This window comes from Odocoileus virginianus, chromosome 5 (genome assembly GCF_023699985.2).
Source record: "Odocoileus virginianus isolate 20LAN1187 ecotype Illinois chromosome 5, Ovbor_1.2, whole genome shotgun sequence".
NCBI lineage: Eukaryota > Metazoa > Chordata > Mammalia > Artiodactyla > Cervidae > Odocoileus > Odocoileus virginianus.
The window spans coordinates 73,012,621-73,039,631 of NC_069678.1; the positions used below are offsets into that span (position 1 = coordinate 73,012,621).

Below are 27,011 nucleotides of genomic sequence, written 5' to 3' on the forward strand. Positions count from 1 at the left end.
CAATTACTACTATCCCTTTTTTTCTTCCAGACAGTCTGATACCACAGTCCTGTCCACCACTGTCTCTGAGAATTATATACAGTAGTGACTGTATACAATATACAGTCTACAATTATTCCTGGATACTCTGAGCAAACAGTTGAAACACTTGAATGTGTTCTAGGAATTCACAAAACTGCAAAACTAGGGGAGATTTTAAGATCATCTTGAGCTTAGTAGGTCTTAACTACGGCCTACTTGTAAACACGTGAGGGCATTTTTGGTCATCACAATGGGAGGTGTTACAGGCATTTAGTGTCCGAGGGCCAGAGATACTCAACTTTGTAAAATTCACAGGACAGTGTCAAATGAGGAAGAATCATCTTGCCCGAAAGGACAAGAGTGTTTGTTTGAAGAAACCCTGACATAATGACATAGGTCAACCACCACATTTCCTAGATAAGGACAAAATGAGATCCCAGTTTAGAAAATGACTTGCTAAAGATCACCCAACTGCACAAGAGGCCGAAAACCCAGGGTTTTTGTTTACACTTCCCTATACCACTTCCTAATCTGGGTCTGATAAACGTGTGGTATATCTAAAAGCCCAACGGAGTACTTAAGTCAGGAGTACTTAAGTCAAGTACTCAGAAGGCCCCCCCACATTATCACAGTCTTTGTAAATTTTTCTCTAGCCCCTGATCCCATTCTCTTCAGAGACCTAGGCCAGAGGTGCAAGTTTGGCAGTCATCAGCACGGCAAGCCTCAAGATGAGTAAGATTACCCTGGCCAAATACATAAAATGTGACAAAGCTCTGCAAAGCACAAACATTAGCAGTCTAATGGAGAAAAGAGGAAGCAATAAAGGAAATCAGAAAGAAGAAGTGCATAAATTAAGAGAGGCTCAAGAAGACAAAGAGAAATAATTGCAAGCAGTTTTCTGCTTGTTTTTAGTGAAGAAACTTCTTGTTGTTCAGTCGCTAACCCGTGGCCAATTCCTTGCAACCCCATGAACGGCAGCACGCCAGACTCCCCTGTCCTTCACTATTAAGTGAAGCAGTAACTACCATTAATTGGGTTCTTACATTCATTGATTCACTGTTGGTTGTCTATACCGTATTCATGATGCCTTGCCTCTTCCTTGTCAACATAAGTCAGACAGTTTGAGGTTGCAAAGAGTCCAGTTTAACAGTCTCTTTTTCAGTCTCAGCTGTGGCTGTGAAGGCCACGTGATACAGTTCCGGTCAATATGATGAGGGGTGGTATCATCACCCAGTCTTACTGAGTTTGTACAGGGTACACGAATCATATTTGGTACACGAACATTCCATTTAATAGACAAGAACATCTTGCAAAAGAAGAATAATTTAAGAGGATGTATCCTACCAGTTAGTGAAACATACCACAAAGCTAAAGTAATTAGATGGGTGTAACAAAGGTCCAGAAATTGGTAGAGTATGGGGGAAACAAATTTGGAGTGGTCAGGAACACAGTGGGGAAAAAGCACAGAAATAAGGAACTCAAAGGTCTTCCATAGTAGAACTCCAGACCTCCTTGCCATCCCAAGTCCTTTGCACATTTTCTCCACTCCCGGATCCCCTCTCACCTTCAGAGATTCAATGGTGGCCTGCTTGTAAATCTTTCCTCCAGGATCTTTCTTCTGAGGACTATTCTGGATTCTGGGTGTTCGAATGACGAATTTATCCATTCCTAGGGGACTCCAACTACCTTCACGTGCTTGTACCGTGTTCTGCTCAACAAAGAGGGCAGGTTCTAGAATGTCATCAAAACTTCAGTGATGTGTGCTCCCACACTCTGGAAGCATTCTTGAATTATTAGAACCCTTGGGTGGAATTTAAAAGAAGGTTTCCTCTTAAAAAAGAAACATTTTCCTAAAACCTGAAAATTGTATACAATGATCGGTCTACTTCCTGAATTAAGAGGTGACTAGCTTTCCGAAGTGCACCTGTAAAGAGGCTACCAGGAGAGGGCCAGGCGTTGAACCTGGTGACTTATAAAGCCTCTTCCATCTTAGGTTGTGTTGTGGTTGGGTTCGCTTTCCCCCAGGTTCAGTGAAGCTCTCTTAACAACTACCGTACCATAGCCACAACCCCAAGGGTTCCCGTTGTAACCAATATCCAACAACCTCCTCCAGATCTCAGCAGGGTCCTCATCTCCAGGAAATGCTCCACGGTCAAAGGACCCTAAAGACTGTCCTGCTCTAATCCCATAGCAACGGGAAACACCACCTTCCTCTGCCTTCAGCACTCAGGAGCCCAGAAAGGGGAAGGCTAACGATGGCACGTGAGACCCACCAGGAAAAGCAGCCCTGCCAAACAGCTGGGCCTCTCCAGCACGCACCCTCTGAGGGCCCAAGCCTGGGCCTTAGGGGGTCTGAACACCTTTCAGGGTTGGCACTTTCTCGGCAAAAGCTCCGCCAGCCAGCTGAAGTACGAGGCCAGCCAACGGTGGTTGGGGGGAGGGGGCGGCGGGGTGAGCCAAACCACATTCCCCAGAATACACCGCGAATGGGCAGGCTCGGGAGCGCCTAGGGCAGCTGGTAGTTCCCCGAGACCAAGTTCCCCAACCACTGGGTGCCTCCCGCTTGAAGAGAACTACATGCCCCAGCATGCCTCGCAGAGGGAGGAGTCGTTTCGCTCTAGTACTCGCGATGTTTGGATCCACTTCCTCTCGCCAACCTCGGAGTTCTTAGAGGTGGGGCGGGAGGCGGCAGTTTCGGACGGGTCAGGGCGGAGCTGTGAAGACTACAGAGGCGGAAGCAGCGGCCCGCGGGGCGGGGAAGGGGCTGGTCCCGGAAGGAGGAGGAACCTTGAAAAGAAAACAGCAACAAGCTGTGCTGCTGTGACAGAGGCAAACAAAATGGCGGTGCCGAAGGGGAGACTATGGCTCAGGGCCCAACTGGGGATCTCGCCGCTGCTGCTGCTGGCCATGGCTCTGGCCGGAGGCTCGGGAACCGCTTCGGCTGAAGCGTTTGACTCGGTCTTGGGTGATACGGCGTCTTGTCACCGGGCCTGTCAGTTGACGTATCCCTTGCACACCTACCCCAAGGTAGGGCCCGTCCGAACCGGGCTACAGCCCTTCCCTGGCCGCCCATCTTTCCGCTCTCCCGCACCTCTGTCATTTCTGGGAGCCTGATGTTGAATCCACCCTTCAACCTTTGTCTCCCATCTATGTGGCTCCTGTTTTCTTCCCTAATCCTACCCGCATCCCGCTCCTGCTGTAATTACCGGAAGTTTGTGCCGCGCCTATCCTGTAATAGGCCGGGGACAGAAAAATAAGCAAGACACGACCCCTTTTTTTCTGGGGTTTTGCGGGGAAGGCGGGGAAGAAGAACGCTCGGAGGGGAAGGAGGATCCAGATGATTAATGCAGGGTCCTCACTTTACAGGCATGGCGGGGCGGAGGGGGGAAAGTTGCAGATACGCCAGTCCACTAAAAGGTTAGTTCCTAACCCCCTCTTCCCTTAGCGCCTCTCTGGGCTGGAAGCCTGCAGTCTGTACCTGGAGTCAGACAAGTAGATAATTCCACCATAGTATGAAATGTATTAAGGAGTGGGGAGACACTCAGCAAGAGCTTTCCGCCTGTGTTAAGTAACTGTGCTAGGTGCTGACACTGGGACTGGGACGGCTTAGAGAAAAAGCAGTCAGGTTTCTACATTCAGAGAACTTACCTTTCGGTGGAGAGTGGGAAAGAAATGAGACTGGCCCTCGCAGCGGATCACATATTACGAAGAGAGTGACCCTTCCTCCCCTCCTTGTCCGCCCCTGGGTGCAGCCTTTCCTTTAATTCCATTCCACTTCTCAAGTTATTTTTGCAGCTTAAGAACTGTTGACTGAGCATCCTAAATTGCGTGGTTTGTCCCCCACCCTTCCAAATATGTGATTTGGGTGTAAGCCCCGCCCCCCACACCACTGACTTTATAACAGCTTGCGCTGGTCTTTCTGCCCTTGTTTTTGCTTTGTCTTCCCTGTGCTATGTGCTTAACCATGTGGCTAGGCCTCTTTGCTCTCTCAAACTACCAAGTGACTAGGAGAAAAAGTTTAGGATGTTCCTTATTGGCAAGTGCTTTCAGGCTTTTGAAATGAAAAGTTCTAAATGCTATTTCTGCCCATATATCTGTTTACTGCTGGGTTTTACACTGCTTGAGGATTATCAGTCTTCAAGAAAAAGTGTGGGAGAGGGTATTATCAAATTATCAGAGACAAATATATCGTTAGCAATCAAGAGAGAGAAAAATGAGGAATTCTGGCTTCTAGACTTTTAAATCAATGTGTAGTGTTCCTGAATACATTATTTTCTTCTCTTTTTATAAAATCGCTCATAAGTAAGAGGATTGTATGAGGAAATTAATAATGATTTGGCCTGGAATTGGGCAGTGATTTATTTTGTATCTTTATAGTGTTTGGATGTACTGGCCTTCCCTCCCACACACCTCCCACCCCCCACCCCCGCCCTTTTTTTGAGATTTTCCTAGCATATTTGTAGTTACTTGAGTACATATGCTGTAGAATAAGCAATTTAAAAGGTTAGACATTTCTGGAACCTCTGAGTACTTTTATAATATCCACTACTTTCTAACAATTGATGTGATATCTATAAATCTTTCTTACTTTTTCAGTAGAACTATTCTCCCCAGGAATTCTAAATCACCTGGTTTCCTGTCCTGGACTTAAAGTTTATAAACTGCCTGCTGTCTTATTAGCCAGTATGATGGGAGATCTACCTCCATTATCCCTAATTCTCACCCTGCCAAGTTGGGCTTTTCAGCTGAGGAAGTCAAGGCTCTGAAATGTTCAGTGGCTTGACCTAGGTCACATAACCAAGAAGTAGTGGAGTAGCAGGAATTCAATCCTAAAACTGGCTACACTGTACTGCTTTCTATTAATAAAGTTGTAGATTAAAGATATTTAATTATTTTACTGATGTCCTTTGGTCCTCTGTCAAATTATTGTGCTTTATGGTTTGGAAAAAAGCAGTGGGTGTTACATTATTTAAGTTTACAAGCTCCTAAAGCCTCTCTTGGTCTGGTATTTGTGACTGGCAAATAGAAATCTCTTTTTAATGACTCTTTCAAAATTATTTGTTGCAAGAAAGCTTGGTACTTTACTTGTTTGTAGTAGGTACTTAAAAATTATCATATTTCATCCTTTCACCTTCCTCAGAGGTAGAATTGTGTAACTTGTCTGGGTCCAAATACAGGAGGCATAAGTCCTGTTAATACTAAAGGTAATTAGAGTCAGCCTGGTCATTTTTAAGAGTGTGGGCTCTGGAACCTTACAAACCTTGTTTCATTCCCAGCTTTACAGTTTACATACCTGTGTGTCCTTGATAATCACTTCTCAGACTTCATTTTGTCAACTGTAAAAAAAAAAAAATCCTTACACCTTGCGGAGTAAGTGTGAGGATTAAAGATAATATACATGGTGCTCTTAGCACAGTACCTAACACATGGCAACAGTTTTTTCCTTTGTCAGATGTCATAAGGCGTTTGGTATGTGCAGTATATTAATGCTGAATAAGAGAATAGTTAGCTTGACTTAGCTCAGGATAAGAAAATGCGTGTAAACTCTATAGATAGTAGGGTTCCTTTAAGGAGGATTTGGTCTAAATTAGAGAAGGTATATTTTATATAAGCTTGCCAGTAATTTTGGATGCATAGGGCATGAAACATTGTATGAAACATGAAACATTTATTTAGAACAAGGATATGACTTAATTGCTACCAGTTGAGTGCCTGCTCTGTGCCAGGTGTCCTATGATATTAAGTGTTAACACCATACCTGGTACATTGTGGGTACTCACAAAATATATTATTAATGTCATATCTGTTTATTAGATCATATAGCATAATATTAATGATGCTATGGATATAAAATAATATGTAAATAAAATACAAAATCCTCATCATATTTCAGGATTGACATGTAAGTATTGTCAGTGTTCTACAACTAAGGCAATTGAGGCTGAAAGAGATTAAGGCCCTTGCCTAAGGTTGTGCAGAATAAATGATGAGGCTGAGTGACTAACCAGGGTTAATTCCTGAACCTAGACTCTTTTACCATGCTACACTCTCTTCTGAAAATCGTACTGGAGGGCTTATTGGATTGGTTTAATAAAAGAAAACATATCTGAAAGTAAAATGGCTTGCAGTATAGCTCATACTAATGAGCTCATACTTCTCCGTGCCATAGTAGGAAGTATGTGGTGCTCCAAAGACATGAGAGAATTCTACTGTCTTATAAAAGCTACTCAGGTATAAAATTTACTTTAATGGTTAAAACTCCTTCAATTTCACTGTAACAATAAATGCAGCTAGAACTGACATCCAGAAATGCACTACCTTCAAAGTTGTATAATAAAGATTGTTTAATATTAGACAATTAGGATGAAATGGTTGTATGGCATCACTGATTCAACAGACATGAACTTGGGCAAACTCCAGGAGATGGTGAGGGACAGGGAAGCCTGGTGTGCTATAGTCCAGGGGGTCGTGAAGAGTCTGACATGACTTGGTGACTGAACAACAATAAATACTAGACTGCAGCCATCTCCTTTTAACAGATTGTTGCTGCTGCACAGATTTTACTAATCCTGCTGGAAAGAAATGCATAACTTTGTATTCCATTGGTTGCTAACTGGTATATGCACATGCTGTTTCCTTCCTTATTAGGTGCCTGCCAGTTTGTACACAGTGGATCACACAGTAAGTTGAGGGGGCTTCCCCACATATACTGGGTTGTTTCAAATACTATACATTTCACCACAGGAAAGCCTGTTGAAGACATTATCATTAGTCTTACTGAGCTGTTCACATTTTCCAGCAATGAAGAATCTTCTCTTGAGTGCTCACACAAATACTATGATGCCTACAACTGTTGTTTTCTGTTTTTAAAATGTATTATTATGATTAACACTACTACCATTTATTGAGCACCTTCAATGTTCCGGGCACTGCACTAGGAATAGCTGTCTTCCAGCATTGTTGAGGGGTTTAGAAGTAATTTATAGCTTTTATTTCCTTTTTGACATTTATCAGTAGATAGGTAAAGTAATGTGCATGCTGACCTGAAAGGTTTTAATCTAAGCCTGGCTGATTCCAGTGGCCTTTTCCATATGTCACATGTTGCCTTTGTTTCTGTTTTCAGTTCAGGTAAACTGAGTTTTAAAAAATCCTTTCATTTAAGCATTTTTCTAAATGTGTACCTCACTTTGTGGGGGCCTTTATGCTATGTAAAACTAGTCATGATATTTTTCCTGATAGGCCTGATGATTTGTATAAATATTTATGTGGCAGAAGTACACCATTGGTCCTAAAGTACTTGTTTTCTCATTTTTCCCTCTATTAAAGTTCTGATTATGTCACTGTTATTTTTATTTTCAACTTTTCCCCAAAAAAATATGACCATGGATGTAGGAAAAGGGTGATGTTTTTATGCACTCGATTTCTTGATATCACTTATTATTTGTTTTGGATATCACTGTTAAAGTAAGAAATTAAAACTTCTTTATGCGGCAGACTATATAGCCTTAAGTATTACCTGACTTCTATCATTTTTCTTTCAGTTATAAAACTTTTATTGGACAATTTATAATAAACCCTACTAACTTTGCTTTCTTTTTGACTTTTTTCCCCCATAAGGGAAAAATACTATTTTTTTTGTTAATCCTTCCTGTTCTTGACCTCCCTAGGAAGAGGAGTTGTACGCATGTCAGAGAGGTTGCAGGCTGTTTTCAATTTGTCAGTTTGTGGATGATGGAATTGATTTAAATCGGACCAAATTGGAATGTGAATCTGGTAAGATGCTATGCTAATGACATCAGCAGTATATAACATTGGTGTTTTCTTTGAGTTGTGTTATGCTTTTACGTATTTTCCTTGGAAAATGACAAGCATACTATTTAAACTAATCATCAAGCATATTTTAATTATTATAAAGTTGAACTTCTAGGAGCTGCTGCTAGAAATTTCATGGGCTTTAAATTTCATCTATTTGTTGAGACAGTATTTATTTTGTACTATAGATAGGAACACCTTTGTTTAACCAAGTATTTGGTTTAGACAAATGTAATAGTGATTACCCTTCTCATAATTCATCACTATCCTTTCAGTGGATAGTATAATTTTCCTAAGCCTTTCAATCATAGGCTAGTTGACTTAGCTCCCAAGTTTGTTTTTTTTTTACTGAATCAGGCCTTTGACTCAGTATTTAATAGTGTATTCTTTGTGAGTCATGCCAATAAAAGAAGTAACTAGAGTCTTTGTCATCTCTTAAGCCACTATTCTTACCTTTTGCCCAAAGCAATGTGTTTAATAAAAGAAACCTGTAATCAGGACAAAATTGATATTTGGCTTTTTAAAAACTATAATGGAATTTTCTTCATTCATTACCTTACACTGTTTATTCAGTGCAGTGAGGTAGCTTTCTCCCTATCACTATGCCACTATTTCCATCTACCCTGTGTGATATCATAACCTCTTTTTTTATGGCTCAGTCTCCTAACTGGCCATCTTTATATGTGCATAATACTGTTCAGTTTATTATCTGGTACCTTTGAGAAGTATACTACAAATGCATGACTGGGTGGAAAGAAAAATAAAATTGTGGTGTAAAGTGTTATATCACAGGAAAGAAATGGCACTAGTAAACTAAATGAAGAGCATATATGTGGTAGAGACTAATTCCAAGTTTGGAATCTTGCTGCAGAACATTTTCAAAGTTCAGTTTTCTCAGAATTTAGGATGTTAGACTGATTGTTTTATTTTTCTTTGCCTTGTGAATACCCTTGCTGCTGAACTCAGTGATCCAGTTCTTAACAGTAATATCATATATTTGTATAAATTACTAAAGTATATCATTTTGTTCAACCCCATAAAGTAGGTGGTATTAATTCTGTTTTAGACATAATAAAAATCAATAGTCAGAGAGGTTAAATAGCTCTACCTAGGTCACATACACAGCCAACAGATGGATGGAGCCAGAATTTCAGGTTGCCAATTCAGTGTTTTTCCTTTTCTGCAAACCTTAGGTATGAGGTTCACCTCATATGAACGTCATCATATAGCCAGAGCCTGAGTGTGTAATTAATACATCTATTCCTGAAACATTTGACTTGTGGGAGGCAGAAGATATGGGATTTTAGTAAAATAAAACATTTGCTGTTATTGCCAGATGTGAAAATTCATATTAATGAAATACTTTTTAAGTATAATAAATTGCTTTATAAAATGCCAAATTCCTTACTTTCTGTTCTATCCCTTTTCTTTCTCTCCTTCTCTTTTTTTCTTGTAATTTACTGTTTTTCTCTTCCAGCATGTACAGAAGCATATTCCCAATCTGATGAGCAATATGCTTGCCATCTTGGTTGCCAGAATCAGCTGCCATACGCAGAATTGAGACAAGAACAAGTACGAAACAATACTGCCCTTCAGAAATGCCTGCTTAGATTGCACTTTGTATTGAAATGTATATTGTTCACATGATCCTATTTCAGTATTATGATTAGTCGTCAGCAAGCAAATTATTTTTGCAAATAGAAAAGTCAGTTATTTTTGTATAATGCTTTAATGTTAAGAGGTATGTTCACACCCATAATCTCATTTTGTTTTCTCTCTTGGTCCGGTGACAATATTATCCCCATTCTGCATATGAAAAAACTGAGGCTCAGAGAAATGGGAGAGTTCCTTTTACCCTACCTGCCATTACCTTAGATCAGCATCTTTTCTCATCTGTATTACTAAATTAGCTGCCAATCTGTTTTCCCACATCAGCCCGTTCTAGTCTATCATTTAGTCTGTGTCTGCATATTTATTTTCTAAATGGAAGTCTCATGCCATGATTCTTCTATCTTATATACTTCAGTAGCTTCCGATTATATACAGATTTAAGTCCAAACCATTTATCACAGCCTGGCTTCTGATTACCTCTTCTGTATCATCTCTTAGAATTTCTACCCCTCATACTCTATCCAAACATTCAGGGAAAAGTTTTTGAGTTTTATTAACTTTGGCATAGGAAATACAACCACATGGTACAAAACTCAAAAGGTAAAAGAGAAAAAAATATGTATATATATACACACACATACAGTTGACCCTTGAAAAATGTGGATTTTAACTGCAGGACCATTTACACTTAATTTTTTTTTCTTAATATTATACTGCACTACATGATCTACAATTGGTTGAATTCTCAGATGCTGAATCACAAATATGGGAGACCAACTATAATCTGTGTATATTCACAGATTTCAGCACCCCTAACCCCTGCCATTGTTCAAAGATCAGTTGTATAGTGAAAAGTTTCCTACCCCTGTATCTCTTAGCCACTCCATTTTCCTCCATTAATGTGGCCAGGGTTACCAATGCAGAGGTGTTTTATACTATACAAGAATACATGTATTCTTTTCTAAAATACAAGTATAGTTAAAGACTGTCTACTCATTTTTTTCCACTACATGTTTATTTCATTATATGGATGTATCATTTATTTAAGTAGTCTCTTGTTTATGGGGGCTTCCCTGGTGGCTCAGAGGTTAAAGCGTCTGCCTGTAATGCGGGAGACCCGGGTTCAATCCCTGGGTTGGGAAGATCCCCTGGAGAAGGAAATGGCAGCCCACTCCAGTATTCTTGCCTGGAGAATCCCATGGACGGAGGAGCCTGGTAGGCTACAGTCTATGGGGTCGCACAGAGTAGGACACAGCTGAGCGACTTCACTTTCACTTTCACTTCACTTGTTTATGGACATGTAGGGTTGTTTCTGATTTTTTAGATTTACATATAATGCGTATTTTTCACATTTATATTTCGAGAATAAAGTCATAGGAATACAATTGCTGAGTTAAGTATATGCATTTTTATTTTGAGAAATAGAGCAAAATTGCCTTGTGTGGAGTTTCTATCCAGTTTTAAAATTGAGATATAATTCATACTATAAAAATCATTCTTCTGAAGTATTCAATGCAGTAGTTTTTAGTCTATTCCAGACTGTGCAACCATCATTACTACTTCCATAGCGTTTTCATTATCAAAAAAAGAAATCTCTTACCCATTAGCAGTCACTGTCCTTTCCTCCTCCTGCCAGCCCTTAGCAGTGTACTACTTTCATTACAGTTTTAATTTCTGTTTCTCTTACAAGTAACTTTAAACATATTTTCTAATTTCTAAGACCCATTTTTATTTCCCTTTTTCTTAATTGAGAAGTTCTTAATGTTTGTAATATGTTCATCGTGACTTTATATCTTGTTTCTTCTATTCTGTATCTGCCTAGTGAATCCTTTGACTCAGGGCAAGTATCATGTCCTTTGTGAAGCCTTCTTAACCACCTCTCACCCCAATTCGGGTTAGATGCTTTTCCCCATACACATGTATCACCCTGTGTTTCACCTCTGTCCTGCATAGATGAAACACAGACATATGTGGATAAATAAAACACACATGGCTTCTGATTCTTAAAATTTATAATCTCAATGAATGCTTATTTAGTGAACTAATCAATGAATGATTTCACAGCTTTTCAGTGGAAAAATAAGATCACGAATACAAATCTCTTCTGATTCCAAAAGCTCTTCTCTCTTAATAACCCCATACTGTCTTTCTTTTGAAATATAGCCAGAACCAAAACTATCCCTAGAGTTCAGTGAATGGTGTCTCATGCTTATTCTCTAGAGGGGCTCACTGCTGTTGAATTAGTCAATAGTCAGAATTGAAGGGGAGATGATACCAGTTAATGTAAAAATCTCATCAGTAGTTTACTGTATGTAGTCAGCCCATAAATATTTCCCTCACTCTGCCCTGTTATCAGATATCTCACATTTTATGCATATATTCCTTGGATTGATTTTTTACCTTCCTTTTTTCCATTGGTGTGTGTTACGGGATGGTTCCTTTTACATGAAGATATTAAAGATTTGTCCCTTCCCCTTCTACCTCTTGAGGCCTTGTTAATCCTTATTTAATCAAAAGAGAAGAATTAAGATTCTCTGCATTTTTGGACCTAATTCAAAAGCCTGTTATTTTCATAGATGTGACAGGTAGCTTATATTGTATTAGGTGGTACATTAAAGGATCCTAGGACTTTAAGCTTCTCATGGTTAATTGCATAGATAATGAAGAGTTTACTCTGATGCTAATGATGATAATGGAATCACTTGTTTTATACTCTGTCCAAATAAGGATTTGATTATATTGTTCTTTTGTATATGTGTATATAAAAAATAATATACTTCACCTTGATTTAATCTTTTTTTTTTTAAGCTCATGTCCCTGATGCCAAAAATGCATCTACTGTTCCCTCTAACTCTGGTAAGATCATTCTGGAGTGATATGGTGGACTCTGCACAGAGCTTCATAACCTCTTCGTGGACTTTTTATCTTCAAGCTGATGATGGAAAAATAGTTATATTCCAGGTGATAACTTCATAGATTCATTTAAATACTAGCAGTAGTAATGTATATATTTTAAGTGAATATCTTAGCATAGAATCACATACTTAGTCCCTTACAAATATTTTTTATCAAATAATAATTACTTTTTAGCTGCATTAAAATCTACATTGGATATAAATAAATAAATAAAACCTACATTGGGCATCAGGACCCAATGTGATTTACTCCTCCCTCTGCTCATTGGAAATCTATTTAAAGCCTATTGATCTGTATCTAACAAGATCTCTGAGTCTTCTAAATTTTAGAGTGGTTAATTGATAAAATGAAACCTATAGATATAAGAGCGGAGAAGGCAATGGCACCCCACCCCAGTACTCTTGCCTGGAAAATCCCATGGATGGAGGAGCCTGGTAGGCTGCAGTCCGTGGGGTTGCTGAGAGTTGGACACGACTGAGTGACTTCACTTTCATGCATTGGAGAAGGAAATGGCAACCCACTCCAGTGTTCTTGCCTGGAGAATCCCAGGGACAGGGGAGCCTGGTGGGCTGCCATCTATGGGGTCGCACAGAGTTGGACACAACTGAAGTGACTCAGCAGCAGCAGTAGATATAAGAGATAAGAAAAATTAATGTAGTTTGAATATGAATAATGGTGTGTATTTTACCACATATGGATATGAGAGAAAAGCAATGGGACATAATTTTTAGTTATTAATAGTGCTTTTCCTCTTAACTCTGATAAGAGAGCTTGTTGAAGAAGCATGCTGCCTTCTAGAGAGAGAACTTTTCTCCCAGTTCATTGTTTATCATGGGGTTTGATAATTATAGCTGCTGTTTGGTGAAGGTTCATGTGTACTAGACATTTATATATATTGTCTCAGCTCTCCAAACAACTTCATGAAGTTGCATTACAGCTGCTTTATTGATGAGGAAACTGCGAGGTTAACTTGTATAAGGTCACACTGCCAGAAGTAACAGAATTAGGTGTCAAACCTGGGTTATTTTAGCTCCAAGGCTCATATACCACCCTACCATGCTGTCTTCTTTTTAATTTGGTGGTTAAGTTCCTCAAGTTTACCAGCCAACGAATTATGTTATGATGCTTTCTCAGGAAATAAAGTAAACCTTTTAATTATCATTGCCAAGTGAGTGGCTTACTGTAAGCCTAGTATGTGAGTTTTAGCATCATCCTGAGTCTTGGGTACCCTGTGATTTGGTAATATGTGAAACACAGAAGGAATTTTCTCCTAAGTTCATGAATAAGTTCTGTTTCCTAAAGCTACTTAAGTTGACTCTTAAGAGTGGAGTCCTTCATTCCTGATTAGATGTATGGTTAACTGTTTTTCTCTTTGTGTCAACTTAAGAATGATTATGATGGAGAAACCCCCTACTCCAGAGCATCAGAGCTACATGAAGATGTAAAGTATGGAGTTGTTTGCCATGTTTTTGGTTGCTTAGTTGTTTCCGGCTCTGCGACACCATGGACCGTAGCCGGCCATGTTCTTCTGCCCATGGGATTTCCCAGGCAAGAATACTGGAGTGGGTTGCCATTTCCTTCTCCAGAGGATCTTCCCAACCAACTCAGGGATCGAACCCACATCTCCTGCATTGATAGACGGATTCTTTACTGCTGAGCCACCAGGGAAGCCCTAAAGTACGGAGTATTGAGCTAAAATTTATGAGTTACTCATACATAGAAAAGAATAGAATGTTTTAGATGAGAAAAAATAGAGATGTGTTTAACCAGAAATTCTGGCAGTCTGCCAAGTTACTCCTGATCAACCAGAATTAGAACTCATTTTTTATCGGGTATGATACTTAATGCACTATGTTGTAATCTATTTTTTTCTTTTTTTAATGTTGTCAGGAAATTAAACTGACTATTCTTGACAATGATGGAAATCTGTTTCTTTGCAAGACACTGGATCTAGTGCTTAGCACAAGCAATTAAAATATATTATAGTTACTGTGTTTTATTTTTTATACCATACTTCTATTACTTTTTCTCAATTTGAATGTCTATAGAGATGAAGTACAAACGACCTAATTGCTTTCTTATCGTTTTAGTCTAAACCAGAAATCCAATATGCACCACAGTTGGAGCAGGAGCCTACAAATTTGAAAGAATCGTCACTAAGCAAAATGTCCTGTAAGTTTTATTTTAAGTAGCCTAGGATTAAAAACATTAGCAGTCTGATCTGATGGTGGTAGAACTGGTTGTATGATTGTTGGAAGGTGAATAAATAACTTAAAACTGTGGTCCTCAAACTTTATTATGAATTATGGTCTGGAGAGCTTATTAAAAGCATTTCTGAGCCCCGCCTCCAAAGTTTCCAATTTACTCTATCTGGGATAAGACATGAGAATTTGCATTTCTAACAGATTGCTGGGTTCTGTTGGCTGGTCTGGGGATCACACTTTGAGAATCACTATTCTGAAAACATTTCGTTTTCCTTTAAGGATGTTTTGAATATGAACTAAGGAGATGTCCTGGTATCTTCCAATAAACTAACCAAATAGTGAAACTACCCTGAAAATATGTTTTTATTCTCTCTTTATTTCTATGCTAGAAGTGGATTTAAACTCACAGAAATATAAAACATCAAGCTAAAACTATGGCTTACCTTTTTAAATGTATTAACTCATTCCTTATTTTAGATACTGATTTTATTAACTTTCTAATTATTTTGGTGGGTGAATGATGACAGCACACAGTGTGCTGTCATCATTCACCCACCAAAATAATCTTTTAACTGTATCTTTTATTTTTTTAAAGATTTATTTATTTTATGCCCCCCAGGCTTTAGACTGCTGACTCAGTAGTTGTGGTGCATGGGCTTAGTTGCCACATATAGGATCTTGCTGAAGCAGGGATCGAACTCTTGTGCCCTGCCTTGGCAGGCGGATTCTTAACTATTAGACCACCAGGAAAACCCCATCTTTAACTTTAGATTTAAACAAACCATTGTATTATTACATTCAGACATGGAAAGCATCAATGTCAATAAAAATTTGAAAATAAATTAGGAAATTCATAATGTTGTATAGTATCCAGTTGGTTTTTAATGTGCCAGAGAAACTTGCATTCATTATAAATATGCCAGATTACATTTACAGAAATAACTGGGTACAGTGTGTATATATAGAAGCAGTCATTTGAGACCCCCTTTTGGAATATAGGATATCATTAACTTGTACCTTATTATTTCAGCAGATCTGCAAATGAGAAGTTCACAAGCACATAGGAACTATCTTGAAGATGGAGAAAGTGATGGCTTTTTAAGATGCCTGTCTCTGTATGTATTTATCTTCACTTATGTATACAGAAGATAAAATCTGGCTTGTATCAGAGAGATGCAGTCCTTTTTATTATTTTAAAGTTATATTAACTACTCAAAAGTAAAAAAAAAAAAACAACTTTTATTTTCATCTTTTCCCTACAAAAACTGTACTTTTGGATATTTTGGTTTATTTAAAAGGTGATACTCAAAAAAAAAATAAAAGGTGATATTCACTCTACTTTAATAAAACCCAAGGGTTTTTTTTCAGCAGTACAGAAACACTCTTGTTCTCATTGGGGGTCTTTGATTTATGTTACAATATGCACTTCTTCAGACATCTCAGTTAAGCTTTAATTAATTTAGTTGGAGGGCCAACTGTATATTTATTGAAAAAAAATTCACATGAATTTTTTTCAATTAAAAAACAAAATATTTAAAAATAAAAATAAACTCTCCCACATAGTTCAAACTTAAGTTGTTCAAGGATCAACTGTATTTATATAGCATTTGCATTTTATTAGGTATTATAAGTAATCTAGAGATTATTTAAAGTGTATAGGAAGATGTGTATAGGTTATGTGGAAATCTATGCCACTTATAAAAAGGAATTGATCACCCTCAGATTTTGGTGTAGGAGGGGGTTGCAGTCCTGGAACCATTGCCCTGGGAGTACCAAGGGATGACTTTGTATTTGAATGGTTTGAGGGTTGGATTTTCATTTTTATATCTCCATGGCCAGACAGGGGGCTAGGGGAGGTGGGTAAGGGCTATAGATTAAGGAGGGCTTTGTGTTTTATACTGAGTGTCATCTCCATGCCAAAGATTCTTAAGGGTGGCAAGGGAAAGTGGACTGGTGAGGGTAATGGATACCTTGTGCCCTCTTGGGAAGAAATATGAAGACTTCTAGAGTGAGGAGGGTTCTATCAAAGTATGCAACCTTCTACTCCTCCAAGGAGTTCTGATATGAGCCTTCCCCCTACAACCACCTGCAGCCCCTTGCCATAAAAAGGGACAGTAGCACTTAGTGATGGTTATCTACCCATGTCAGATACCAGGTCAAGCACTTGAGTAGAGAGGTGAACAAGTGGGCTGTGTCTCAAATGTAACACTTCAGTAGTCCACACTGCATGCTTCCTGTAATTTCTTAGAGTAGAAATCGTTTCTTGACAGGTTTTAATCAGATATCAGATACTTTTTATTTTAAAGACTGGGTAAGAAAATAAGAACTGAACTTCAAATTTTCCCTTCCTTTTCCTTCTAAACCTGCTTTTGATTTTGTACCAAAATGGGGACTTTTTCTCTCATTCAGTGTTTTGGATTTTTGTTGCAGTTTGATAAGTTTTATGAAACCTAAGTCATTGCCTAATCTTAAGTTACTGTTTATTCTTTTTTTCCTTTGTGGTCACGTCACTAGACTTATCACTTATAGGATCTTAGTTCCCCGACCAGGGATCGAATCCAAGGCCCCAGCAGTAAGAGCAATGAGTCCTAACTGTTAGGCCATCAAGGAATTCCCTACAGTTTATCCTTAATACTACACTACCTAGCATCTTACTGATGCCTTACTGCCCTTTAACATTTTGTCATTATATGTTGTTCTTTTAAATCTAACGTTTTAAGAGTAGCTTTTTCTTTGAATCTTATAGTTTGGCAAACAAAGGTCAATAATGGAAAAAACTCCAGTTACTAATTCTTGTAACTAGCCTTCTACACTGAGATATTTTAATCATAAGAAAAATATAACTATCTTTTTTTAAGATATGCCGTGATAAATACAGAATGCCTCATAATAGATATACTCTTGTAAATTGAAATTCAAGTAAATTGCGGCAAGTTAAATATTTGAAATGTAATAGAGAAGTTAACTTCTGGAAGCCTGTTGTGAGTCCTTTTATAAAACAAGTTATTGTTTCATAATTTACCTATTCTGTACATTAATTCTTTTTGGTATTGGGTTTTCTTAGAGCAAGTGTTATCATAATACCTTGCAAAAATATATATATTTGTGTAGCAGTATACAGTTTACAAAACACTTTGATTTGCTTTATCTCATTTAGTAATTTTAAAAAATCCTTAACAGTAATTTGCTTTAATTTTATATATTTAACAGAAAGCCAATATGTCTGATTTTTTTAATTTATAAAAGTTATATAGCCATGTTATAGAAGTTTGAGAAATGGAGGAAAGGACATTATATTACCCTAATATAATAGCTATTATAATATTTTCTTCTGTATTTTTTTTTAAATAGTTTTAAGGGTAGTACACATAAAATTTTGTAGTATTAAACTAAGTATACAAAATTGATTGCTTTTAATTGTTAAGAACCTTCTGTTTTTAACGTTATGCAATTTTAACAAAACCATTGATTTTTTTTTCCCCAGTAACTCTGGGTGGATTTTAACCATGACTCTTGTCCTCTCTGTGATGGTGTTGCTCTGGATCTGCTGTGCAACTGTCGCTACAGCTGTGGAGCAGTATGTGCCCTCTGAGGTAAATTTAATTCTAACCCTTAGGCCATCTGAAGACTGAGCCATGTCATTTCCTTTTTTAAATGTTTTGTTTAACTAGAAAAGCAAAACCTTTCTGCTAATAGAATAAGAGAAAATTTGGCGGCTTTAATCACACACATGGGGGTTGGCACACATGAGAATTACAGATTTGCAGCATAAGCATCACTTCCCAATTTTCTGTTGTGCTAACTACTGTAGTGACCAGTGTACACTGGCTGACTTGAGTTCAATGTCTCTCTTCTCCCTAGGTCTTTTTTTGGTAATTTTTATTTATTTATTTATTTTTGGCCATGCCACATGGCTTGAGGGGTCCTATTTCCCCAACCAAGGATCAAACTTTTGCCCCCTGCAGTAGAAGCACAGAGTCCCAACTACTAGACTGCCAGGGCATCCCCTTGTAAGCCTTAGAGACTGAAAAAAACCCATTGACCTGTTTCTAAGGTGATATATAAGAAAGAAGTCTTGTGGAACTACTTCAAATTTTAAATTTAACATTGCCACAAATGTTAAGGAATAATTGTTGCTTTAGAAGCATCAAGGCTGAAGTGTTTGATTTTGAGTAATGTGTTTTGCTATACTCTGAGAGAGATGGAACACTATCTTGACTTTCTTGTTAATTAAAATTTAACTGGCCCAGGAATCATGAGGCAAAGGACTTTTGTTTCAGAAAAAGCCTCTAATTTAATGATTCAACTTAGCTTTAAAGGAAGAAAAATTATTTATGTAACTAAACATAAGATAATAAATTCTATTGACATCACATCCAACTGAAGTAAACTTCAGTTCTTATGTGCCTTCAAATTCCAGTAGAAAAAGAGTGAAAAGAAGAAAGGAGGGAAATTAAAATAGAATCTGATACTAAGTAGTTAGCATGTCCCAAGCATGATGCTTGAACAGTACTCTTATGTTCACAGACTATAAAGATATGCTATAAGATTTACACATGAATAATGATTCAGATAATATTTTTCATCTTTTTATTAAGACCATATGGGATATAGGCACACAGAATTGGGATAGGATAATGTTGATAACTGATATTTATATAGTTGTTCAAAATTTACAAAGTTTTCATGAATCTTACATGTCCAGCACAACTCTACAGCAGGTTTTATTATTCATTTTGTAGATGAGTAAATAAGCCTGTGAAGTTTAGATAACTTTCCTGGGGTTGCACAGCTATGAAAGTTTTGAGCCTGGAATTAAGCTCCTGTCTTTTGACTGTGCACCTCCTATGTCTTTTCCTATATACTATCTTTCCTCCAGCTGATCAACTATTTAAGTGGTACAAATAATAAATATATGAAGTGTTAAGGAAAGCAGAGAGTATGTGTTGGATTGTCAGGATAGGTCATGAGGGTCTTGACCTGAACTTTGAAGAATGATAGGGATTAGCAGAGAGAGAAAAGTGGACAGTTTTTAAACAAATGGATAAAGTTAGACAGGGTTGCCTTGAATTGTGGAAATATCAGAGGGTGGGTAAATTTCTAAAGAACTCATCTGTTTATGATACCATCTGAACATCCTCTTTGTTTATTACCTACTTGTGTTCCTGTTTAGTTCTGATGTCGATATTTTAATCATTTTTTTTGTTCTTGATAAAGCAGAAGTTAGACATCTTATATAGGATTGCCTTTGCCTGTTAACTTACTTTTGAACTGCCCCATGACTCTAAATCCTCATGGCAGCAAAGCTACAAACCTGTAGTAATAAATTTTTGTTTTACCCTCCATCACTAGGGAAATTGATAATGTGACTCCTATCAGGAGCTCATCTGTGTAACCTCTTTGACACTAGGAATTTGAACACCACCAGTACCACATGGTTTATGTTTTTGAGCCAGGATGCTCAAACGCTTACTAAAACAGTTCCTAGATGGACATTTCATAGTTCTTCCTCTCTTAATCTCCTTACTTGACTTACAGAGTTGACATCTTCTGGTGTTATTTAGACATAGCAATGCCTCTCATTGGTGTTTGATGACATCTTACAGACCTGGGAATCCATCCCTCCTTTTCAGATGACTTTTGAGCTTTCTTCTTTTAGATGTTGTCTCTGCTGTGATAAATTTTGTCTTGATTGTATAGTTTTAATTCTGTGAGAAGTTCTCTCCCCTTATTTCCAGGTTATTTGTAGAGCATCTCACTGTTTCCACATATGCCCCCCACACCCCTGGATCATGAAGCCTAAAGCATTAGAACCACATATGGAGTCATATTAGCAGTTATTACATTCCCTCCTGATATCTGCATATGGGTGTCACTTTGACCCTCTCTAGAACTCTTCTTCTTGTCCTTAACAATCAAGAATATGGTGACACCCTCAAAGAACATATACTTTTCTAAGATACATTTTCAAGAAAAATGTATCAAAGACAGCTGTTTGTATTCACTGCTTTTAGGCTTTACTTTGTATTTGAAACCACACTAGCTAAGTAAGTAATGTTTTTTCAACTTTATTTTTAATTATAAAAATTCTATATATTTGACATAGAATTTATAAAGTTATATATAAAGAAGCAGGGGAAAAAAAGCAGAAAAAAAATCACTCATCCAGAACTATTTTGTATTGCCATTTTAGTGGATTTCTTTTTACTGAACTATATCAATACATATTAATGTTTTTAAAATATTGCAATGTAGATATTCCTTTTCTGATATTTTCTCCTTAATTTACTGTAAAAATAGCTGAGAACTTAAGTCACCTACTTTAAAATTTACTTTCATAAAACCTTTTCATTGATTTTATTTTTGGAACATAAATTACTTCTGACCCCTCTCCATAGTAACATGAGAGTGCATTTTAACCTGTATAAGCAGAGAACAATACTATTTATATTTTGTTAATATAGTTTGCATATATAATCCTGTGTGTTTATAAGAAATCAGAAACCTGCGGAGAGAATATGTCTGTCTTCAGCATAGACCTGGTATCTTGAACTCAAACATGAAATATTAAAAGCTTCCTTTTCAGTCACTACAAATAAAGCTTAAAATGTCTGTAATAAAGGCCAGAAATGTAGTCTTGGAAACTTATGAACAGCTTTGCTCTTCTTATTTAGGAAAATTCTGAAATAACTTATCTTTAGCCTCTTTTGCATAGTAAATAGTCATCATACATTATTTAATAATAGTGCCAGAAAGAGTGGGCATTGGTTGATCTTAATGCAGTATCATTTTGAGTAACTTGACTTATAAAGATTTTGATCCTTATTTCTCCACTTTTCCCCCCTGTTCTTTCACATTTAAGATGTCATTTTTTGGGGAAACATCATGAAATAATAATGCCTTTCTCTTGTTTAACTACCTATTTAAGATAGTAAAGAGTTGTCATTCACAGTGATCCTTGTCAGGCAGGTCAAACCTGACTTATAAAAACAGGGTTCAGCAGTATTGGATATTCCTTTCTAGAGATCAGGCAGCCTCAGAAAAGTACCGAAGCAACAAGTAATCATGTAAATGCTGCCTCTGTTATCTTATTATCTGTTTGTTTCCTTTTTTATTTGCCAAACCCATGATCATCTGATTTCACATGGTCAGTTAAAACTTTTAGAAGACTCCAAATAATATTTACGTTAGTAAATCACACATACTTACTGGTTAACATCCAGTGTGCCAGGCCCTGTTCAAGAAATTAGACAATAAAGAATAAGATCAGGATGAACAAAGTTAAATGTTAAAGGTTTCAAGACTCGAGTAGAATGAAACATGTTTTAAACTATAATAAACATTATTTTCTTTGTCTTTAAAAAAAAAAGACCAAGAATCTTGCTGTTTTGGATCTTTAAGTCTCAAGAGAGACAATCAAAAAACTATATAAATGTCAGAACTGCCATAGCTTTTTAATCTAAATTCTGTTAAGAAATTTAGTTTTGTGGATTTTTGTTCTTTCTCAAGCCTTTATTAAATGCAGTAAGTTTTTTTATACATACATATAAAAATAGTTTGTATAATATATATATTTTAGAAAACCTATGGATTTTTGCCTAGCTAAAAAATGTATGACATTTTGATTCCACTTGTCTGCGTATGAATAGAACGCTAAATTTCTAACTTATATTCACTCAAAACTTTGATATAGTTCCATTTATTCTGGTATATAATATATTGCTTAAAGACTAGAAAGCTTATTATTATCTTAGTGATTTTTTAAAATTGAGGCTTGAAATTTCTAATCCAATTTGAGAATATAAAGAAATACTGTGTTGTAAAACAAAACAAAGCACAAAATAGGAAATTAACATGTGATATACTATTATTAACTAAAGTGCAGATTTTGTTCAGATTTCACAAAATTTTATGCTAGAATCCATTACTTGTTTTCTTACGTTATTCAAGATTCCACCTTGTATCTAGTTGCATTGCGCAGCTAAAGCTGCATACAACAAACTCTGATAAAGTCAGAATTTTCATTTTTATTCTGTTACAAATATTTTCTAACTTTCCTTGTTATGGCTTCTTAGGTACATCCATCATTTAAAAGGGACGTTTAATTTCCAAATACATGGTGTTTTAAAAGTATCTTTAATACTAATTTCTCATTTTGATATTTATTTCTCATTTAAATGCTTGCTTCTCTGCAGTTTTTTCAGTCTTTTAACTTGGGCTTTTGATGGCTAAGTCTGAGATCTCTCTTGGTAAATATCACTTTGCACTTGAAAATACGTGACTTATTTTCAGATATCTTTTGATACTGATTTCTACCATAATTCCACTGTGATAAGAGAACAGACTGTAAGATTTTAATACCTTTAGACCATGAAATTTTTGCCCTTTGTTTTATTCCTCTGCGTATGTTCCAGGGTCTCCTGGTTTATATCTATGAGAACTTGAATGGAATTTGTGTTCTACTGTGTGAAAACTGTTATAAACCTTAATTATGATGAATTGGCTCATAGTTGCTTTTCAGGTCTACTATATCCTTCTACTTTTCTACTCGTTCTATTAATTTTTGAGAATTTGATACTGAAACTCCAGATAAAAATCTTAATCTATCTACTTAAAAAATAATTGTAATATATAGTGGAACTATACATAACTTTGTATTTTCCAAGTCTTCTATAAATGTATTATCTTACTTTCATAATTTAAGAAAGAAAGAAAAAAAATTGAGTCTAGGAAAAGATTTATGTATAATAACTTGCCTAAGATTGCTTAACTGGTTAGTGAAAAGCCAGGCCTAAAGCCCAAATACATATTTAGTATTTAAATTTAAGTTTTAGAAGTAATACATGTGACATAAGGGGCTTCCCTGGTGGCTCAGACGGTAAAGAATCCTCCTGCAATGCCAGAGACCTGGGTTTGATTCCTCGATCAGGAAGATCCCCTGGAGAAGGGAATGGCTACCCACTTGAGTATTCTTACCTGGAAAATTCCATGGACAGAGGAGCCTCGCGGGCCACAGTCCAGGGGGGTCACAAAAAGTCAGACACGACTGAGTAGTCAATTAACAGTGAGCGACTAATAAAATTGATTTCCTCTTCCTCAATTCTCAGATAAACCAGTCAGTAGTTTTAAAACATTTTTCCATGCAGTTGCCTTTTTAAAATTTTTTATTTTTTGCTTTTTATCTGACGTCCTTCTACTATAGATGAGGAGTTTAGTTCCCTTACACTGTCTCTCACTTAAATCTCTTCACTTCCTAGTTTTTATAATGTGTATTATTATTTTGCATACCTTTAGTGAATGCTTTATAAATTTCTATTGACTCCTTACTACTGCTTTTCACTTTCTTCCTATACTTTTAACTCTCAATTTTCATTAGTTAAATCCTTGAGAAATAAAATAAATTCATTCTTCTGTATATATGCTTTCAGACTCTGCTATTGGTTGATCTGAAAATTTAAAATCCATATTTATAATATTATGATTATGTAGGTATTCAAAATAGAACCAAGTACAGTGGTGATTAGAGTCACATGAAAGCAAATTATAAACCTGAATTACTTAAAAGTGTTCCCAGGAGAATCTTCCAAATCTCTCTGCTTAACGGAATGTTTGTTTTTTTGTTTTGTTCTGGCTTTCTTCCCATAAAAGTCAGCTCAGTTGCCACTGTTTCTTGTATGTTTCTTTCTTCCTTAGATTCCTCTTTACTTTCAAAATACCTCCTTAAGTAATTTTTTTCATAAAAGATACTTGGGCAGTAAACTTTACAAGTTAACACATTTGAAAATACCTTTTTTGTACCTTTGTATTTGTTTGATAATTTGGAGAAGGAAATGGCAACCCACTCCAGTATTCTTGCCTGGAAAATTCCATGGACGGAGGAGTCTGGTGGGCTACAGTTCATGGGGTCGCAAAGTCAGACACAACTCAGCGACCACTTTCATTTTCACTTGAGAATACAGAGTAGCCACAAAATCACTAAACGTACTGGTTAGAGGTTATCCATATGCTCCCATCCATTCTCTGCACAAATTTTACTCTCTTTGTTCTTTTAGATAGCTTCTTCCATACAGATGTTTGAAATCATTTAAACAGTTTCTGTCACTGTTTCAAGGCTTTTAAATGTTAAGTAGTGTTTTTCAAGGCTTTTAAATGTTAAGTAGAATTGTGAAAGTTTTTCTTTTATTGTTCCTCAGAGCAAATTATCACCCAAATAAAACCCAAATTATTAATTTGGATTTTAAGGAGGCCTCACTATATCAGATCCATGTCCAATCCATCAACCATTGAATTTGTCTTGAAAATTTTCTCTTAACTGGAAAAGTGTCAAGTACTGGGCCACTTCCTTGTTGAAGGATTATTGTTACCTTGAAACAGTAGACAGTAGACCACGTCAGAAATGTGTTCAAGTAGGCAGCCATCATGACAATCACCTTTAGAACATTTTCATCACCCCAGAAAGGAAACTCATACTAGTAGTCACTCCCCATTTCCTCCAAGCATCTTTACCAGCCATAGACAATCCATATGTCTGGTCTCTTGTGACTGGCCTCTTTCACTGAGCATTACACTCTATATTGTTGTACATATTGATATTGTAGATACTTAAACTTCGAGGGTGCTCTTTATTCAGCACCTACTAAAAGCATCTTTTCAACATTAATATACTTGTATATGGTTCTGTTTTTTTAAAATACATGTTTGTTTTTTACTTATTTATTTATTGCACTGGGTCTTAGTTGTAACATATGGGATCTTCTAGTTGTGGCTTGCGAACTGTTGGTTACAGCATGTAGGATCTAGTTCCCTGACCAGGGATCAAACCTGGGCTCCTTGCTTTGGGAGTGCAGTCGTAGCCACTAGACCAGCACAGAAGTCCCCATCTTTTTAATACAGTTAGTTGCCCTGTCAATAATGTCAGCACTTCAGTTTTTAGCTCACAGAATCAGAGATTTATTGCCACATGCATTAACAACAAAATCTACCCCACCTCTTAGTAAAAACTTTTCTTTTTCTACCTTTAGAAGGTTAACCTGTATCTAAATAGACGTACTTTCAAAAGATATTAGACATTTCCATTATACTTCAGTGAGTTTTATGACATTGCCCTGATGCTGTTTATGCTTTCATTCTTTCATTTTAGTATCTTTTTGCATATGTTAGTAACAATTTGAACTTTTATATGTTTATGAAGACCTTTCTGTCAATGTTAAACTATTTCGTGTATATTTTTTGTTCTACTCACAGACTTAAAATCGTACATACCATTTTCCATATATGTTAATTTAGAACATTTAATAGCAGAGGAACTTACTCCAAATCATTTGACCACTTGGTTGGAGAGATAAGATCTCAAAGGAATTGATCACTCAAGGCATCAAGCATCTGTAATCCATGCTCCAGAATCAATACCAGGTGTGGTATGACCACACTTACTCCATTTAAACCTGAGCAATTTTTCCTGATACTCAGTTGTTAATTTGTAAGTATTTTAAGTCAGGACATATGGAAAATTTTTATTTGACTATCCACTGGGAATTGAATCACATATCTATAATCTTCTTCCTTTTTTTTTTTTTTAAACCAAATCTTAACATATTAAATTGCTATTTAAAACCTTACTTGGAGAGGTTCCTAATTATCCAAATTGCTAATGTTCATTGATTGATTTTTTTTTTTCCTTTTGCAGAAGCTGAGTATCTATGGTGACTTGGAATTTATGAATGAACAAAAGCTAAACAGATATCCAGCTTCTTCTCTTGTGGTTGTTAGATCTAAAGCTGAAGATCATGAAGAAGCAGGGCCTCTACCTGCAAAAGTGAATCTTGCTCATTCAGAAATTTAAGCTTCTTCTTTTTTTTTTTTTTTAAGAAAAGTGGAATAGACATCTAAATTTCCATTCCTCATAGAGCTTTTTAAAATGGTTTCATTGGATATAGGGCTTAAAAATCACTATTAAATGCAAATAAAGTTACCCAAATCTGTAAAGACTGTATTTGCTGTAACTTTACCTTTAATTTTTTTCTAGTAATTTAAGAGATGGCTATTTGGGATTGTATTTTTATTTTACTAATATCTGTAGCTATTTTAATTATTATTTGCATTGTTTTTGTTTGTTTCCTTTCTTAGCCAAATTCTGTGAGCTGATCATTGTTCTTCCCCACCACCTGCCATGTCACTCACCTTAGTTAATAAGCTGAATACTCAGTAGGAAATGATGCTGTTGCTCAGAAATGGCCGACAACTTGTAATTTGAAGTTTAGTAGAAAATACCCTTTAATACACTACATTTTCAGTTGTATGGAACTGAAATCATTAAAATTTTCTTTGAATAATTATGTGCTGAAATTTGAGTTAATAATGTAGCTGATTTTCCAGATTTTCCCTTTCTCCACTGCCCAACCCAGAAAATAAACAGGAAATGTTCTGTGTCTGTTTATTGCTATATGA

General features: G+C 36.6%; 2 protein-coding genes and 1 non-coding gene across 10 annotated transcripts in view; 2 read left to right on the forward strand and 1 right to left on the reverse strand.

The window, feature by feature from the left end:
* Positions 1-3,817, reverse strand: part of TCEANC2 (transcription elongation factor A N-terminal and central domain containing 2) — a 44,339-nt gene extending 40,522 nt beyond the window's left edge. The window contains exons 1-2 of one of the 5 annotated variants that reach the window (XM_070468130.1): positions 3,670-3,817; positions 1,586-1,729 (exon numbers count right to left, since the gene is read on the reverse strand). In XM_070468130.1, the coding sequence (XP_070324231.1) occupies positions 1,586-1,687 (102 nt within the window). In that variant the 5' untranslated portion in view covers positions 1,688-1,729; positions 3,670-3,817. Of the gene's footprint in view, positions 1-1,585; positions 1,730-2,078; positions 2,262-2,294; positions 2,472-3,669 lie in introns of those variants that run through there. The other 4 variants (XM_020871436.2, XM_020871433.2, XM_020871432.2 and 1 more) reach the window with 4 other exon arrangements.
* On the forward strand, positions 2,710-26,896 carry TMEM59 (transmembrane protein 59). Of its 4 annotated transcripts, none has more exons than XM_020871428.2 (9): positions 2,710-3,048; positions 6,670-6,702; positions 7,689-7,794; positions 9,311-9,405; positions 12,253-12,405; positions 14,451-14,532; positions 15,595-15,679; positions 18,049-18,157; positions 26,251-26,896. In XM_020871428.2, the coding sequence occupies exons 1-9, from the start codon at positions 2,860-2,862 to the stop codon at positions 26,404-26,406; spliced, it is 1,008 nt and encodes a 335-aa protein (XP_020727087.1). In that variant the 5' UTR covers positions 2,710-2,859; the 3' UTR covers positions 26,407-26,896. The 4 variants fall into 4 exon arrangements, with proteins under 4 accessions (XP_020727087.1, XP_020727088.1, XP_020727089.1 ...); XM_020871429.2 differs by having other exon boundaries at positions 2,711-3,048; positions 15,598-15,679; XM_020871430.2 differs by lacking the exon at positions 6,670-6,702 and having other exon boundaries at positions 2,718-3,048.
* TRNAY-GUA (transfer RNA tyrosine (anticodon GUA)) lies at positions 10,515-10,586 on the forward strand. The gene has a single exon. It is a non-coding gene; the product is annotated as a tRNA-Tyr (tRNA).
* Positions 26,897-27,011: the final 115 nt, after the last annotated feature.

Coding starts and splice junctions, on each gene's coding strand:
- TMEM59 (XM_020871428.2), top strand. CDS start 2,860: ATGGCGGTGCCGAAGGGGAGACTATGGCTCAGGGCCCAACTGGGGATC. Junction 6,703..7,688: donor TGTACACAGTGGATCACACA/GTAAGTTGAGGG, acceptor TGACCTCCCTAG/GAAGAGGAGTTGTACGCATG. Junction 14,533..15,594: donor GTCACTAAGCAAAATGTCCT/GTAAGTTTTATT, acceptor TTATTATTTCAG/CAGATCTGCAAATGAGAAGT.